Here is a 16158-nt window from a genome sequence, read left to right as displayed (position 1 = left end):
GCTGTCTTTCTCAGCAATGTTGAATTGGAATCACATAGATGCCTTCAACACCACAAAATCAACAGCGACCGACTGGACAAGGCCCGCTGTACATTTGAGGAGAATCATTGCAGTAAGAAGTTATTTGTTATTCTTTAAGTATTTGTCAGAACTGATTTTCATACTAATCGTTAAACCCCATTATCAATATCCAGACAACAGCCAAATTCTAGGCTCCTACACCATGCCAAAGTCGTTTTAACCACTTACGCCATGTTCCCGCCCAAAAAAGTTCATCGACCAACGCAAGTTACCTTCGATTATGGCTTGAATCCAACTCAGAATACCCTGGAGTGGGCCCAGAATGCCACCCCATACCCTGGAGCTCCGCCCGCTGGTTCCCTTGCGCTTGATACACAGGTTGAGGTCCGCTCAGCATCTGATGAATGGGCTGACCGTACGCTTCAGCAGGTGCCATCTGTCCTCCCTGGAGCTCAGGTGGAAGAGGAAGACTCTGGCCGTAATGCTGCCCTGCCTGTTCCGTCTGAGCATACTGTCCTTGCAGCTCGGAGGGCATGAAATGGCCTCCAGGTTGTAGATTTCCGTTGGTGTTCGCCGGGATCTCGGGAACTGGAGGGGGCATTCCTTGCCCTGGCAGCTCGGATCCCATGGGTGGTGGTGCATATGCGCTATTACCGTAGGCAGAAGCGGGTGATACAGTATCTGAGCGTGGAGAGCCGACCTTGGCAACGCTCATCGAAGGGCTCTTGTGGGGGAGAGAAGAGAGCATGGTGCCTCCCAGCTCTGGTGGCCCGCTCATTCCTGGCGGTCCCATATTCGTCAAGAAAGGGCCTTGAGAATTGGCCTGTGCCCGAGCCTTCTTCTTACGGCGAAGGACGACAAGCGCGACGAGACCTGCGAAAGCGAGAGCGCCCAGCACACCGACGACACCACCCACAATCGGGGCAATATTGCTGCTGCTTTGCTTTTCTTCATTACCGCCGGAGTTGCCACCAGAGCCGCTACCGGCGCCAGTGCCCGTTGGCCTCGGGGCAGATGTTCCTGATCCTGTGCCTGCTCGTGCGGTAGGATACGTTTGGGCAACTAGTTCTTGTAAGTATGAAGAGCCTCTTGGTAAGGATTGGAAAGATCTCACTTGATTCGGCGACAGTCGCAACAACCTCTCTCTTAGCAGCCTTACAGTAAAAGTCCAGAACAGCCAGGGCAGACGATACATCTTCCGTCGCAGTGGAAGAGCAGTAGTACTTGACATCCGACGTCAAAGTATTAACCACCATGTTCGTAACACCGTCCTTCAAACACATGCACGACGCCATCGCCTGAGGGCCATCCGGGCAGAAAGACCTCGCAAAAGACGACACTGCGTTCGACATACCCGACTGAGCACAAGGAGCGAGCGAGTTGTACTGTGATAAAGCGGTGATGTAGTACGTCATGTCACCAGGCGGCGGGGATGGCTGAGGAAAAGCCGTGGTCCCTTGGTTCATGGCGCAGAAGGCATTGTAAAATTCGCCGGCGGAGGTCACGTCGGCCGCGTTGGAGCAGGAATACCTGACAAGAGAGGCAATGGAACGACTGACGCGGGCCGAATTATCATTCTTTACGCACATACACGGGGCCAACAAGCTGGCTGGCTCAGGGCACAGTGATCTCTGGAAACCTTGTCAACATCAGCCAAAGGGGTTCGACGCAGGGAAACCCACCATCGAGTATACGGCATATGACACTCCCGATTGCGCGCAAGACACCAGGTTAGAAAAGGCGGGGATGTCTGTCGGGTATTGGGTGACGAGATTGGTCGTCGGCGTTGCCAGTGCTATTGTTGATTCCGGGTGGCAGTACTGGCTGAAGACGGCTGCTGCGCTCGTCTGGTCATCCGAGGCAGACGAGCCGCAGCTGTAGCTCACCGATTTCGCTATGGACGTGGCGATAGCCACCGCATTGTTGTTCTTTGTGCAGACACATGATTGCAAGTCGGTGGGGGCTTCACCGCAGGCAGAAGCAGTCTGCCTGAAGATGTTGTACGACAGAGCCGACTGGGCGCATGGTGCCTGAACGTGTGGTCAGCATACTCTTGGATTGAAGATATTCGCAAGACCAGTAAAAGAAATAGCAGTCCAACTTACCAGTAAAGTGTAGATTGAGAGGTCAGTGACATACACGATATTGGCCGCCGTAGCAAAGCCACAGAGGTATATAGACAGCAACACCTGGACCAATATTCGCGTCATGATGGAAGCCGATAGGCGAGCGAGATATGGGGTGATGAAGGAAATGGCAGAAGCCGTCCGAGAAAGAATGGGAAAAAAAGATAGAACGGGCTTTCAAGGATGATGTCTGAGAGAAAGAGGGGAGCCTTACCTACGGCTTGAAGACAAACAATCGAAGTATTGGGACAGACGCGGGGAAGACAGACACCTCCTATTCACAACAAGCCACCACACATTCCACACGGCCTAGACGAGTTAGGCGGGCATCACAAGGAGGCACATTTTGGTGGTATTGATAGTCAATCAGTTCATGAGGCACCACCCATTACCCCTGTCACGATGGCGCCAAGTAGCTCACCCCTGTCAGCTGAAAGGCTGAGGCAAGGGCGGCTTCGAGGTAGTCAACCGCCAAGCAAGCAGCATTGAGATGAGCGGAATGGTCTGAGACTTCCTGTTGCAGTGCAAGACTGACCAGCTACCTAGCCCCGATATGCTTAAAAGAGATGAGAAAGCTCCATGGCCATGTAATACGGGGCAATATAGAGGCAAGACACTCCCCCACGGGCCACTCGATAAGGCGACGATGGTGATGAGCCATTGGCCAGCCGTTGGGAGAAGAAGAGATTGAAAACGGCGCTTCTACGCGCAATTTTTCAGCTGCAGCCGCATGGCGTCGCCTAATCAAAGACAGACTGGCTTAGAGAGGTGGCGGTTTGGCTTAACAGCAGGTTGATGAGCGTTGGTGAGTGAAGAAGCGGATATGGTAGATGAACAGATAAACAGACGAACTTTTTCGCATCTGGGAGCGAATTCGATTGAGATCTTGGATATGACACCTCACCAGGCTGCTCAAATGTTATCTCTTGGAAAATTCCCATCAAGGCAATCATGGCGTGATGATGCTGGCGCGAAATATGAGTAGGGCCGCCGACAGACGCCACAAACAGGGACCTGCAGCTGTTCAAACAAGGGTGGTCAAGCTCATTGGCCAAGCCGGGTTAGTCTGCCGCTTAAACAGTAATAATGCCCGATTACCTTAATGCGCAGACACATGTTGCTGGCAGGGAGATTTAGCGCAAAGTACGAGAGAAGTAATTCGCAGTCTATTGCGCCTTTTTGAGCTGAGACAGGGGCACCAAGGTCGGGTATTGTACAGAAACAGCAACACAGCTTAAATCATTAGCTGTACATATAAACCGAAAGATGACTTTTAGATCATTGAGAATACCGGGCCGGGGTCTGTGTGCTCCAGGCAGGCTGGAATAAGCTCTGCATGTCCCACACCACCCCCCGATCCGGAGTCACATCACATTTGTGTAGCTTTTCTCAGCTAAACATCGCTGTAGCACCAAACTCTGAATTTCAACTCCTTCAATTCTGCCTCGGGGTTCCCATGAATCCCCACCACCAGGATTCTATCTTACTTCTCATTTGTGGTATCAATTTGTTCAATTCCATCCAAAATCCCATCTCGTTATCCATCGATGATTCCTTCTCTCTCATCTAGACATTTCCAAAATACCTGTCTTCATCGGCATGCTAAAATCTGTGATGTGTAGTAATTTAGGCAATCAATCGAGAGCCTCCATAACCACTCGCGACACCTCCCCCAAACGCCGTCAACTTTTTGCTCATCTTCGCGGACAATCTTCTCGAAATGACATGTCTCTTTTTATCCGTGATTTCCTCAATTTTTTCTTCCTCTTGTTCTTCTTCTTCTTCTTCTTCTTCTTCTTCCTCCTCCTTGACGTCGTTTTCAGGCTGGATGCTGCCCATTGCCCTACACCCGCAAGTCATGCACATAACCTGATCAGCTCTGACAAGGGGCATATCGCTCTTTCTTCTATTGCGTTCGGTAGTCGAAACGATTTCGTAGGCTGAACGCGACCGTTTATCCCGTGCAGAAATGTCACCCACGGTCGCGCGGCGGGTCATGGACCTCGTACGTCGGATGGGAGGTTCTTCTTCGGCATGATGGGTTGAAAAGTGACTCCATTTTCGTTTGTCGTCCTTTGCAGTGGATATGATTGGTCTCTCATGTTCAATGACGAGATTGGTTTCTGGTTTATTCCCAAGCTCTTCCATGATTGCTTTCTCGTGGAGGTCCATCCAGAGCGCATACCCAATCGCATCATGGATGACGGGAGCAGTGATGAGCTTGCGGCATGCCCTTGAACCGTTGGCTTTATCAAGGTGCCCCAGGTCCTTGACCTCGTCCATTGTGAGGTTGCAGTGGATTTTGACGTGCCCGTGGGAGAAGTTCGTCTCCCATCTTGTTCGGATGAACTCCTCCAAGAACTCTTGTGCTTCAATTATCGACGTACGACGTGTCTGTTCTCGGCGTTCCGCCTCGGCTAATTTTTCTTCTTGTTCTCGTACCTCCTTTCGTTTGCGCTCGTCGACTCTGCGGCGGTGGCCGGTCAAGTCAAAGTAGTGGTGTTTTGTGGACGTGTCGAACGAGATCCTAGTCATCTTTTCTGCAGGCTTGTCTGACAATGTGCTGAGCGTTTTGGCTAGTCGGCTCGCTTCTCCAAACATCTCGTCGGTAGAAAGCCTCGGGATCTCCTGATTCAAGGTTGCCTCAGCCGCCGTTAAAAATGATGCAGTTGTGATAGTCCCTGTGGATAAGGAATTCGGCCTTGGGAGAGCGCTAACTTGGACCATGACAGTTGATTTCTTTCGTAGTTCCATCATTTTGAATTCTGCAGTGTCGACAATTTTGTGGTTTAACGATATGATACCGGAGATAGAAGTGTCGGAAATGTGTGGAAGACATGGTATCAACCAAGGTGAGAGGATTTTATGGACTTAAGTTCGGACCAGCCACGACAGGGCCAGAGTGGTTGTCTCTGTTGGAAACTTTGAAGTATTGTTCAGCAAGTTCAATGACGCAAGTGGGAAGCCTTCAACAAGCCCCGACTGATCTGGCCCATTCCACGTCCATACCAATGTGTCTTTGACCCCGAACAGATTAGAATAGTAAATGCTGCAACACACAAAGAATCAGCCAAGATCAGAACAATGCATTGAAGCAGTGTTAAACACTGCTGTCGTTGTGTTCATTGAAAAGGGGACTGCTGTAATTGTTCGTCTTTCGCCCACCAATTAGAAAGTATGTCCAGGCTCACATTAGGACGTTGAAGGTGCTGTGTCTTCAAGAAAGTCTATCGCAGTCGGCTCTGAGCCAGATGTCCTTCAAGGTACTTGTGGCATTTCTATACAAGTTTCCGCATTAGATAGAAAGCTTACAAAGATCAAATCTAGCCTTGATGGCATTCTAAGTAGGTTTACGTCCTGATTCCCAGGCGACACATGGCTGCCAACCAGGCACTACGGTAATTGAAGTGGGGGACCGATTAGGCTCGGTAGATGTGCGGGCAGCTGCAACTTCACCTCAAACGAGACGGCATGGGTATGCACATATGAGCATTTTGCATAGCCAGTGGGTACTGTCTGGAGGCAGCTGTTTGCAATGACAGCGTAACTGTTCGGTTTGTTGCAAGGCGCATGCTGATGGTCTCTTCATCTTCTTTCACCGCTTGAAAAGAAATATTTGTGTGCATTGTCTTCTGCTTTGTTTTCTGTCTATTACTGAAGACCTTTTGTAATCAAGAAAAAACTGTCACAATGGATGCTTCATGGTCTGCTGAAGCACTGCCCGACTTCTGTAAGATCTCACCTTACTTGTTCTTTATCAAAGACCTCAAATACCACACCCCCTTGTCGTGACAGAACAATTCCATTCAAGGATCCATTTCAAGACGTCGGTAAATCTTCATTTCAAGGCAAAATGTCTCAAAGTCAGGTGCGGCGAAGTGTAAGATGAACTCATCCGCTCCAACAATCAGCCGCCTTCCTCCCACTTATCTAGTCGTCTGCCCCTTTGAAATAATACGCAGCTCGAGTCCAATATGAAACGGAAGAACATATGTTTATTCTCAATTTTCCTGTTCCCTCGACCGTTTCAAGCGTATCTGGACGACTACACACCCGGAGTCTGATGGGCTTCATCCCCAGAAGCTGATGACAACAAGAATTCTCATCCCTGCTTCTGGCTACTGGTTTCTGAAGCGACAGTAATTGATCTGATATTGTGGATTTACGGATCAAACTTATTATCACTGCATTGAAAGTAAACCTCGAAGAGCCAAGTTGTACACGACGTCGGCATCTGTGGCAGTCGCACCTTCCCCATATCTGAAAGTCGTACCTTCCCTTCCAACTCACTTCACCCTGCCTCTTGCCCTCGTTCATTTTTCAATACACCCACGACTTTTGCTTCTTCACTTTCAATCACAACTTCTACTTCATCACAATCAAAAACCTCTCTTCATCTATTCTTCATCCACACACTTCTTTCTATCCATTCTTCACAAACAACATCATTCTGGCATCGCCAATTCATCTCTACAAACAGCCAAGATGAACAACAACGGCTTCACCTACATTGCTAAGGGCTTCTGGCTCATTGCAATGATCATGATGGGCTACCATATCGGCGAGACCATCTTCTTTTCCCTACCCCCTATTGACGTCTACATCCACTGGTTTGCGGCCTTCTTTATGGTTCTTCACCTCATCCCTCTTCTTCCCTGGGTCCATCTGTGCCTTTGGGATATCTTTGTTGGCTCATATGCCACATCACTTGCCTATTCTCCCGAAAAGGCGAAGAAAATCGAGGATCGCTTCGCCCGTTACCTCACAGTCTACCTCCTCCCCTTCTGGGATTGGGGGTTTGGTCTCTTCACAAAGACTATTGGAGTTGTCATCAAACTTGTTTACAACATTGCCTTTGACTTTGAAAACAAGGTTTTGAACAATCCCATGGTCGATCCTTATACCCTTCGCCTCCGAAACTGCATCCGCATCAGTCGTGGTCAGAAACCCCTTACCCCAGTTCGACAGCCTTTGGCTACTACTCGAACAAGTTACACCGACTCATCTACCTCGACTGTCATGACCGCTGCCGATCTCGCACGCGCTTGTATGAAGCCAAAGGATGTATGCGAGCACACCGAGCTTCAGCTACAAATTGCAAAGAGAGAGACCACCAGCCTCATCAAGCAGTGGGACGCAGAGATAGAAGAGTACGAAGAACAGGCAGAAAGACGTGAACGATTGATTGTGTCTTCACCAGCCGCCCACAAGTACATCGCGGCAATCCATGACGAACGTCGCAAACGCAAAGATGCTGAGCAGCGTCTCGCTGAGAGCGAGAAGCAAATCACACTGTATCGTCCTGAGTCACAGACAATCAAATCGCTGCAAGCCCAGATTGCAAAGCGCGATGACACCATCAAGGGCTTGGAAGACAGCCTCGAAGAGGCCGACGCAGCCCGCAGGCGGGCATACCAGCAAGCGGAAGCCGAGAAGAACATGCTTCGTGCCCAAGCCAAACAGCGAGAGAACAAGTTCGGTAGATGCATGGACAAACAAGCAGAAGACATTAGTCTTCTGACTAAGAAGCTTGTGGAGTATCGCCGCCAGCTTGAGGATGCGAAAACCAGCAACAAAAGCATCAAGCAGCAAATGCAACTCTTTCATAGCCAGCTCACAGAGGCAAAGCGTGTCCAGGACCTTGAGAAGAACAATCAAGAGCTGAAAGCTCAGATCCAGCGCGTTCAGCATGCGTACGATACTCTGAAGGACCAACCTGCGGGGGCGAATCGTATCGAGAGTCTTGAGAATACCAACCGAGACTTGAAAGTTGAGAACGAGCGTCTTCAGATTGCGTATGATGCTCTGAAAGACCAGTCCACGAAGGCAAACCGTGTTAAGAGCCTTGAGAAGGCCAACCAGTATTTGAAAGTTGAGAATGAGCGCCTTCAGAGCGCGTATGACGACATCCAAAAGAAGGCTTCTGTTGAGAAGCCAGTCAAAAGTCCGCAGAGTGAGGAGAGTGAGGACCAAATGAAACAACGCCTGCAAGAAATGTACGATACCGCATGCCAGGCTCGAGATGAGGAGTACGAGAAAAAACGCCAGGCGCTCATAGAAGAATTCGAGAGTGCATGCGAGAAAAAGTTTCAGTTCTTCCAAGAAGAGTACAACAAGGAACGCCGACTTCTACAGGATTGGCACGATGGCGAGATTCGCCGTGAGACACAGCGCCTCCAAAGTGAGTTTGAACGCCAGGAGCAGAGGCTGCGTGTGAAATCCGAGGCGGCCTCTTCGCAGGGCCAGAATGAAGCCATCGAGCAGATGCGGCAGAGTCTGCAGGAGCAGTACGATGCCCAACGCGAAAGCTTAGAGAGCCGTGAGAAGGAGATCGAGGCTCACGAACAACAAATGGAGTACCAGAAGAAGTACACCAGGGAGCTCCTGGATGAGAGTTTGCGTGCCCAGGAGAAGGAGACATTGGACGATATTGAGAAAAAGAAACAGTCTATTCAACAGGAGTCTCAGTGTTTCGAAGAGCTCAAGAAGAGCCTCGAGCTGCAGCAAAATGGAATCAACCAGCAGCAGCAAGCTTTGGCGGCGGAGAGACAGAACATTGAGCAGCAAGCGCAAGGTCTCGAAGAACTCAAGAAAAGTCTGGAGCTGCAGCAGAGCAACAGCAACCAGCAACAACATGCCCTCCATTTGGAGCGCCAGAACATTGAACAGCAGACCCAGGGTCTCGAGGAGCTCAAGAAGAGCCTCGAATTACAGCAGAACAACAACAATCAGCAGCATCACGCGCTTACTCTGGAGCGACAGAACATCGACCAGCAAGTCCAGGCCCTGGAGGAGAAGAAACAAGAGCTCGGCCAGTTACAGCACAACTTGGAACAGGAGCGACAAAATCTCCCCAAAGTGGACGGACTCCAGGTGCAGCAGAATATTAAGCTGGAGAAACAGAAGCTCAAGATGGAGAAGCAAGAGATCAAGACTGAAAAGGAGAGCATCGAGCAGCAGAAAAATTTCCTCAAGGACGAGAAGGAGGCTCTGCAGCAGGTGAGAGACGCCTTGGAAGATGAGAAGGAGGCATTTGACCTTGTCAAAAAATCCATGGGAGATGAAAAGAAAGGCTACGCGCAATGGAACCAAAAGTTGGAGCAGGAAAAACGCATCGTCGCCCAGCAGCTACAAGAATGCGCCCAGCAGAAGCGTGGCCTCGAAGAAGAGAAGCAAAATGTCGAGCAAGTCAAGATTCAGCTGGAACAGGATTACCAGCGCGAAGTCAAGAACTTTCAACAGAAGCAACGACTTCTCCAACAGGGAGGTGACCATAAGATGGACACCCAGTCTGACAGCGATTGCCAGAAGCGAGTAAAGGAACTCGAGGCCGATGTTGACAATTACGAACGTCTTCTTCACGATGAGAAGCGCAAAGACCAGCGCATGTACCAAGAGGGTATGCGTCTCGAAGCGGAGAACAAGAAACTGAGGGACGAGTACCAGCGCCTCGAAGCAGAGAATGCACAGCTCAGGAGCAAGGTTCCCACCGCAGTTACGCCTCGCTCAGAACCTGTTCGACGCAACGGCGTTGTGATGCCGCTGATCAACATGACAGCTGCAAATTCCGCCGGGCCCATGGACACCATCGCTCTCCCCGGGCGTATACCATCCCCAAAGTCACCCATTCTATCATCACCTTCTCTATCGTCCCTGTTTGGGGACTCTCCCACCGCCGCACCCGAAGTAGCCATGGGAGACTCTACCGAGTCCAACACCAAAGACGAGGATGGCGATACCGAGATTAATGACGACGATGACCCGCTTACACAGGCTCTGAATGAGGAATTCGACAAGATGGAGCTGGAGATCAAGGCCACTACCACACGGAGAAACTCGACCTTTTCTACTTCCTTCCTTGACACGAAAAACCTCCCCAACCCTTTTGCGCAAGGCGCATCTGCTACCGACTCGGCGCAATCCACCTCAACAGGTGATCAGAACAACCCTCTCACAGCCAGCGAAGAAGTCATCTCGAAGAGGAAGATTGCTCCTCTCAAGACCGTCCGTTTCAGAGTCGGCAACACGCAGCCCACGGCGCTCAACCAACCGCCCGCCCCTCAGGCATCGGGCTCGACGGATACCGCAACGGGGAAACCGAAGCTGAAGAGCGCGATGAAGCACACTGTCTACATCACCGTTCCCGCCACCGAAGTCGACGGAACCATGCGGCCCAGAACCGCAAGAAAGGCACCAGTCACCGCGTCGAACTCGGCTACGCCCGCCACAACATCGAACACGACGACTACGCCCGTCGCCGAACAGACTCGCCCAAAGACCGCGCGAAAGGAGCCAGCTACGGAGAAACGCCGTCCCAGAGTCGCGCAGAAGCAACCGCGCTCCGCAGCCTCGCTGGCCAAGTATAAAGAGCAAGAAGCCGCCGCCGCAGAGGCATCGTCGTCTGATGACAAGGGCAAAGCGCCCGAGACGCCCGTCAAGGCTCCGATGGACCCCGAATCGAGGTAGCAACTCGACAAGTTGAGGGCGCTTGCCGAAGCTGGCTTCGTCAAGCACGTACCTTTTGCGTCTCCGTCCAAAGATCCTTTTTCCAGTCCGTTCCCCGAGGAGGAATGAGACTGATTTCTGTTTTGTTTTTTGCTCTGCATGTTTTTGTTTTTCTTTATTTATTTTTTCTTGCTGATTTGGCTGGTATAGCCTGACTTTTGTGCTTTCGTGTTGGATTTATATTTGAGGGCTTGGATGGCCTGGTCTCACAGTTATTGGAGGATTGAATAGTGAGACGTCTGGTTTGGTTGATTCTCTGAGGAATTGAGTATGAGAACAGAATCAGACATGAGGACAATAGAGAGTTTTCGGAATAGTTCAACTTGCCGTAATAAGTGACTGCATGGTTGTAGACATGATGAGAATGAGTAGTCGTAGCCGTTGCTATCGTCAGATTGAGACATTCACCTATTAGTTCGTGGAGATTTCTCTGCAAGACCCCGGCGTCCTGTTAATTGAATGGCTTGAAACAGTATCATTATTCAGTAAATGTTTATCTAGTCCTCCAAATCGAGCCCGTCAACCTTGCCCAGGAAATCGCCCCGTCCACCCTTCAACAACTCCTCGATATCCATATTTCCAGCAGTAATGTACTTTTCGCTAACGCCGGCGTTGACTCTCCTGGAAAGCAGTTCCCTCAGCTGCGCCCTCATGGCGTACATCTCAGCCTTGGTGACCTGCTGGTTCTCCTTCTGCTTCTTCTTCCTCTGGCTTCCCCTGCCGCCCCACGTGCCCGCCTTCTCCAGCTCCTCGCTATCGTATTCAACACCCAACTCCTCGGCTGCCGCCCTCGCCCAGTCGTCGTCCTTGTTGCCCTTCTCCTTCGCCAGCGTCGCGTCCGCGAGCTTCTTTGCGAGGTCTATTCTGGGCTTGAGCTTCGACGCGATACGGCGATCAATGTCGATCGTCCGCATGAGATACTTCTTCTTGCTCGCCTCCTCCGCATGAACCTTGGCCGCGAGACGTCTTGTAGGGACAACCTCCTCTGGCCCGCAGAGGATGATGCTTAGACCTGTCCTCTGCGCACGCGCCGTACGACCGGATCGGTGGACGTACATGTCTGCTGCGCGCGGCACATGGTAGTGCACGACCTGGTCGATGCCGGGGATATCGAGACCACGGGCGGCGACGTCGGTGGCGATGAGAACCGATGTGGTGTTTTCTTTCGTGGCGGTGAAACGTTCGACGGAGCGAAGACGGGCCTTTTGCGGCATCTGCGAGTGCAGAGCCAGGGCGTTGATGTTGAGGTTCTGAAGCATGGGCGTCAGGCGGCGGACGGCGCTGATGGAGTTTGTGAAGACGAGCGTGCGGCGGTTGGGGTTCAGGAGAATAACGGCATAGAGGTAGAGATCCTGGTTCAATTAGTATGTGAATCAGTGAGATGGGGTTAGTGTCGGGGCGTACCTTTTCCATGGCACCACATTCGATGATGCCCTCCTTCAAACCTGTAGCCATCTGAGCGACGGGGTTGACGTCGATGAACTTGGGCTTCTCTTCGCGGAAGTTAAGGCGCTTAAGGAGGTACTCCATGGACTCTGTCTCCGACATGAGACCCCATTTGCCCTTCCCAGCAAGCTTCTGTTGCAGACCCTTGTGGAATGTGGCAGAGAAGACAAGCGTTTGCCGGGCGGAGAGCTCCTTGTCCTCATCGTCGTCATCTTCATCTACTGCTTCTCTGTCGAGAGCATCGAGAATCTCCCCAGCCTCCTTGAAGTGTCCCTCGCTCAGAAGCCTGTCAGCTTCATCGACAACCAGGTACCGAATTTTCTTGAAAGCCGCCATCAACTCGGTGCTTGTGCTGATGACTTCCCACAGACGACCAGGCGTACCGATAACGATGTCGGCCTTGGCCAGCTGTCTCTGCTGCTTGTACACTGACAGACCTCCCGTCACGGAGCACACGAACGGTCCGTTGTCCAGTCCGGCGCAGAGGTTCTTGATGTGGTTGGTGATTTGGTGAGCCAGTTCTCTCGTCGGTGAGAGAATCAGCGCAATCGGGGCCCTGTTGGTTTCTTCCTTGTCCCCCCTGGCCTCGAACTTCTCAATCCAGTCCTCGACGATGGGAATCGAAAATGCCAGCGTCTTACCGGAACCGGTGGACGCCTTACCAATAACATCGTGGCCGGCGAGGATATCGGGTATCGAGGATGCTTGAATCGAAGTCGGCTTGGTGAACTTGAGCTTGGCAATGGCAGACACAATGGCTGGCGAGAGGCCCAGGTCAACCCAAGCAGCCATATCGAGGTCCTCCTCGGCTTCCTCCGCAGCCTCCAGTGCCGTAAAGACATTGCTCTCAAGCTTTGCGTCCTCGGGCTTTGGCTGTGTCTTCTTTTTTTTCTCCTTCTTCTTTTTGCCCTCGGTTTCTTCGGTTGCGGGTTCGGCAGCGGCAGCGTCGTCGGTCGCATTGGTAGCCTTCTTCTTGTTGTCCTTGGGCTTTTGATCCGCCTTCACAGGCTTCTCCTTCTTGGCCTTCTTTGGCTCCGCCTTGGTCTTCTCATTTTGGTCGGTGGGCTTTGCGGCAGGCTCAGAGTCGCTGAAACCTTCGAACTCGTCATCGTGTTCCGTTTCGGTCGAGGTGGGAAGGGCAGTGACCTGGTCTTGTTAGCCATGAACGTCGCACTAGGGATATAAGAAGGAATAGAAGCTTACAAATTCGACTTGATCGCCTTGCTTCACGACATCAACTCCCTCAATCACTTCCAAGCCGTAGAAACCCTCCGCATCGCCAAACATCTCGGGCAAGTCGACCTTCTTCCATGGCAGCGAACCAACACTGACAGCGCGCTTCTTGGGCTGAGCAGTCTTCACAGCGCCAGACTTTTGGCGCTTTTTGGGTGCCTGACTGGCATCGGAAAGCTGGTGTTTCCTTTTTTGCTTCGAAAGATGCTCCATTTTTCGGTGTACGTTGTGGTTTTCTGGGCGAAAGAAAGACTGAAAAGAAATGCCCCGCGAAATTCTCCAGCAAAATTCCGACCTCTGCTTTCCACCCCAAGCAATTGAGCTGCTCCTTCTTCCCAAATTTTTTTGGCGGATCCGGAAAAACACTCACACCGACCAGGGACAGTTCGGAGGCCCACCCAGTGCATTGACCACACCTTATCTCAGCCCTACAGAATCCGGTCACCGCTGTCAAATTTTCTGCCGAGACACAGGATTGAGAACCCCTCCAAAACCCCTCCAAAGGTTCGCCTGAATATCCCCCACCAAATCTGAGATCAGCCACGCCACCCCCTCGTCACAATGGGAAAGTCTTCCAAGGATAAGCGTGATGCTTACTACCGCCTCGCCAAGGAACAAGGCTGGCGTGCACGCAGTGCTTTTAAGTTGCTGCAGCTTGATGAGGGTGGGTGACTCACTTTACCCCGCCAAAATATTGGCTTTGAATTTTTGAGTACTGATACCCACGTAGAATTCGACTTGTTCGCCAATGTGACGAGGGTTGTCGATTTGTGTGCCGCCCCTGGAAGTTGGTCGCAAGTGCTTTCTCGTGTTCTCATCAAGGGAGAGAAGTTTGGTCGTTCAGCATGGCAAGATCGTGAGGCCAAATTCCGCCAGGAGATGCTTGGCGTCTTCCCTGCTACCCCTGAATCTGAGGTGTCTGAGAAGACAGAGACAGAGTCTCAGGAGCCCCAGCCCCGCAAGGATGTCAAGATTGTGTCTATTGACCTGCAGCCCATTAGCCCTCTGCCAGGCATCATCACCCTCCGCGCAGACATCACCCATCCCGCTACTGTCCCGTTGCTGCTCAAGGCTCTGGACCCTGAATACGATGCCAACTCCAAGAGCAAGCAGGCGAGCAGCCCCGTCGACCTTGTCATCAGTGACGGTGCACCCGATGTAACTGGTCTTCACGATCTCGACATCTACGTTCAATCACAACTCCTCTTTGCCGCTCTCAACCTCGCCCTTTGCGTGCTGAAGCCCGGCGGCAAGTTTGTCGCCAAGATTTTCCGCGGCCGCAATGTCGACCTCCTCTATGCCCAGCTCAAGATCTTCTTTGAGACTGTCATCGTCGCCAAGCCCAGATCCTCTCGTGCAAGCAGTGTGGAGGCTTTCATCGTTTGCATCAACTTCCAGCCCCCAGCCGGTTTCCATGCCAGTCTGGAGAACCCGCTCGGTGTAGGCCACGAGCTACCTAAGATGTTGGAGGAGAGGAGGGCTCAGTTGCCGGTTATTGCCGACGCACTGATGCAGAACCCTGTGCTCGGAACCTGGGATACAGCACCTACTGCTTCCGCCTCGAGAGGTGCTGGTGAAGTGGTCGAGGTTGAAGCCTACGATGAGACGGACGAGACCTCCGATCACGAGAAGCACATTAGATGGATTGCACCCTTTATTGCGTGCGGCGATCTTTCAGCATTTGATTCTGATGCTTCCTATCAGCTGCCTGAAGACCATGTTTCTCTCGACCCTGTCCAGCCGCCAACTGCACCCCCTTACAAGCGTGCGATCGAACTTCGAAAGGCCGCAGGTGGAGCCTATGGCAAGACATCCGTCAAGGTGTAAACACCAATCTCATCATTTAAGAGATCATTTCGCCTGCCCTTTAATCATCATTATCATCATCCTCAGGCCCATCAGGAACGGCTGGTCCTCGCCTCTCAAGCAGATACAGCTTCCCATCGTACGACTTGCCCCACTCCGTCGTCCTCAGTGTCTTCTCGTATAACTTGCTCGCTTGCGGCGACGACGTCAAGAGAAGAAAGCGCCGCAGCTCCGGCCATTCGTCCAACATCTCATTCAGGCACTCCATCAACCACGGTGCAAGACCCCTCCCTTGATGCTCCTGCAAGACGTACACGTCCGCCAGATAGGCCAATGAGACGTAATCCGTGACGACCCTCGCAAGGCCCACGAGCTCCGGCCCTTTCTTCCCTGGCTAATGTGAGTAGTCGAGTACGGGACACAGAAGGAAGCAACGAACCTGCAATCTCGACAGTAGATTGGGGGAGCTTGTATACGCCGAGACATAACGAGTTGTCAATCATTCTCTGCAGCACGTGCTCTGGCACCCGCCTCGCCCACCACAGCAACTCGGAGTCGAAGGCGTTGTTGATGGCATCAAGTTGGAGGAGCGACCGATCGGTGGAGATGAGGTAGTCGTCCTTGTACCACTGCTTGGTGGGAATCTGGTTCGGCATCTTTTCTGTGTATCATACAAGTCGAGGGATGTAGTTGAAAGATACCTAAAACTTAAGTCGATCCGTGACAAAACCTGAAGGTTGTTTAAATTGGGACTGCTTGTGTGGAGAGAGGATCGAGCGTCCCCCGTTCAGGTCTTTTGGCAACGTCATACCGCACGCCACCACTGTGAGTGTCTGTCGGCGTGAACTCTTTTGCTTTCGGCGAGGTGGGGTATGCCCATTTGCCGCGTTGTTTTCTATTCCACTCTCGGCAAGTGGCCGGTGGGGATGAATGCTCCGATGCCGATCGCTCTGCTACGGCCTTTGGTGGGTCCATGAATGAGCTCCGATGAGATTAATTGCAGGGTAGTTTTCATGATGAT

General features: G+C 51.8%; 6 protein-coding genes across 6 annotated transcripts; 2 read left to right on the top strand and 4 right to left on the bottom strand.

The window, feature by feature from the left end:
* Positions 1-289: 289 nt before the first annotated feature.
* CTRU02_204795 (uncharacterized protein) lies at positions 290-2231 on the bottom strand (the record flags this gene model as incomplete). The annotated part of the gene is made up of 4 exons (XM_036721272.1): positions 290-1083; positions 1136-1652; positions 1704-2051; positions 2127-2231. 4 exons carry the CDS (start codon positions 2229-2231, stop codon positions 290-292), a joined length of 1764 nt encoding a protein of 587 aa, XP_036587256.1.
* A 1542-nt stretch (positions 2232-3773) lies between these two features.
* On the bottom strand, positions 3774-4682 carry CTRU02_204794 (uncharacterized protein; the record flags this gene model as incomplete). Its single annotated transcript, XM_036721271.1, has 1 exon — positions 3774-4682. The coding sequence occupies one exon, from the start codon at positions 4680-4682 to the stop codon at positions 3774-3776; it is 909 nt and encodes a 302-aa protein (XP_036587255.1).
* Positions 4683-6632: 1950 nt separating this feature from the next.
* Positions 6633-10613, top strand: CTRU02_204793 (uncharacterized protein; the record flags this gene model as incomplete). Its single annotated transcript, XM_036721270.1, has 1 exon — positions 6633-10613. One exon carries the CDS (start codon positions 6633-6635, stop codon positions 10611-10613), a length of 3981 nt encoding a protein of 1326 aa, XP_036587254.1.
* Positions 10614-11149: 536 nt separating this feature from the next.
* CTRU02_204792 (ATP-dependent rna helicase mak5) lies at positions 11150-13544 on the bottom strand (the record flags this gene model as incomplete). Its single annotated transcript, XM_070204422.1, has 3 exons — positions 11150-12004; positions 12057-13227; positions 13273-13544. The coding sequence occupies 3 exons, from the start codon at positions 13542-13544 to the stop codon at positions 11150-11152; spliced, it is 2298 nt and encodes a 765-aa protein (XP_070062185.1).
* A 348-nt stretch (positions 13545-13892) lies between these two features.
* On the top strand, positions 13893-15158 carry CTRU02_204790 (tRNA (uridine-2 -o-)-methyltransferase trm7; the record flags this gene model as incomplete). The annotated part of the gene is made up of 2 exons (XM_036721267.1): positions 13893-13995; positions 14062-15158. 2 exons carry the CDS (start codon positions 13893-13895, stop codon positions 15156-15158), a joined length of 1200 nt encoding a protein of 399 aa, XP_036587252.1.
* Positions 15159-15198: 40 nt separating this feature from the next.
* Positions 15199-15793, bottom strand: CTRU02_204791 (putative GNAT family N-acetyltransferase; the record flags this gene model as incomplete). The annotated part of the gene is made up of 2 exons (XM_036721268.1): positions 15199-15527; positions 15553-15793. 2 exons carry the CDS (start codon positions 15791-15793, stop codon positions 15199-15201), a joined length of 570 nt encoding a protein of 189 aa, XP_036587251.1.
* Positions 15794-16158: the final 365 nt, after the last annotated feature.

Source organism: Colletotrichum truncatum (genome assembly GCF_014235925.2).
Source record: "Colletotrichum truncatum strain CMES1059 chromosome Unknown Contig_0002, whole genome shotgun sequence".
Taxonomy (NCBI): domain Eukaryota; kingdom Fungi; phylum Ascomycota; class Sordariomycetes; order Glomerellales; family Glomerellaceae; genus Colletotrichum; species Colletotrichum truncatum.
This window is presented reverse-complemented; position numbering and strand designations above follow the sequence as displayed.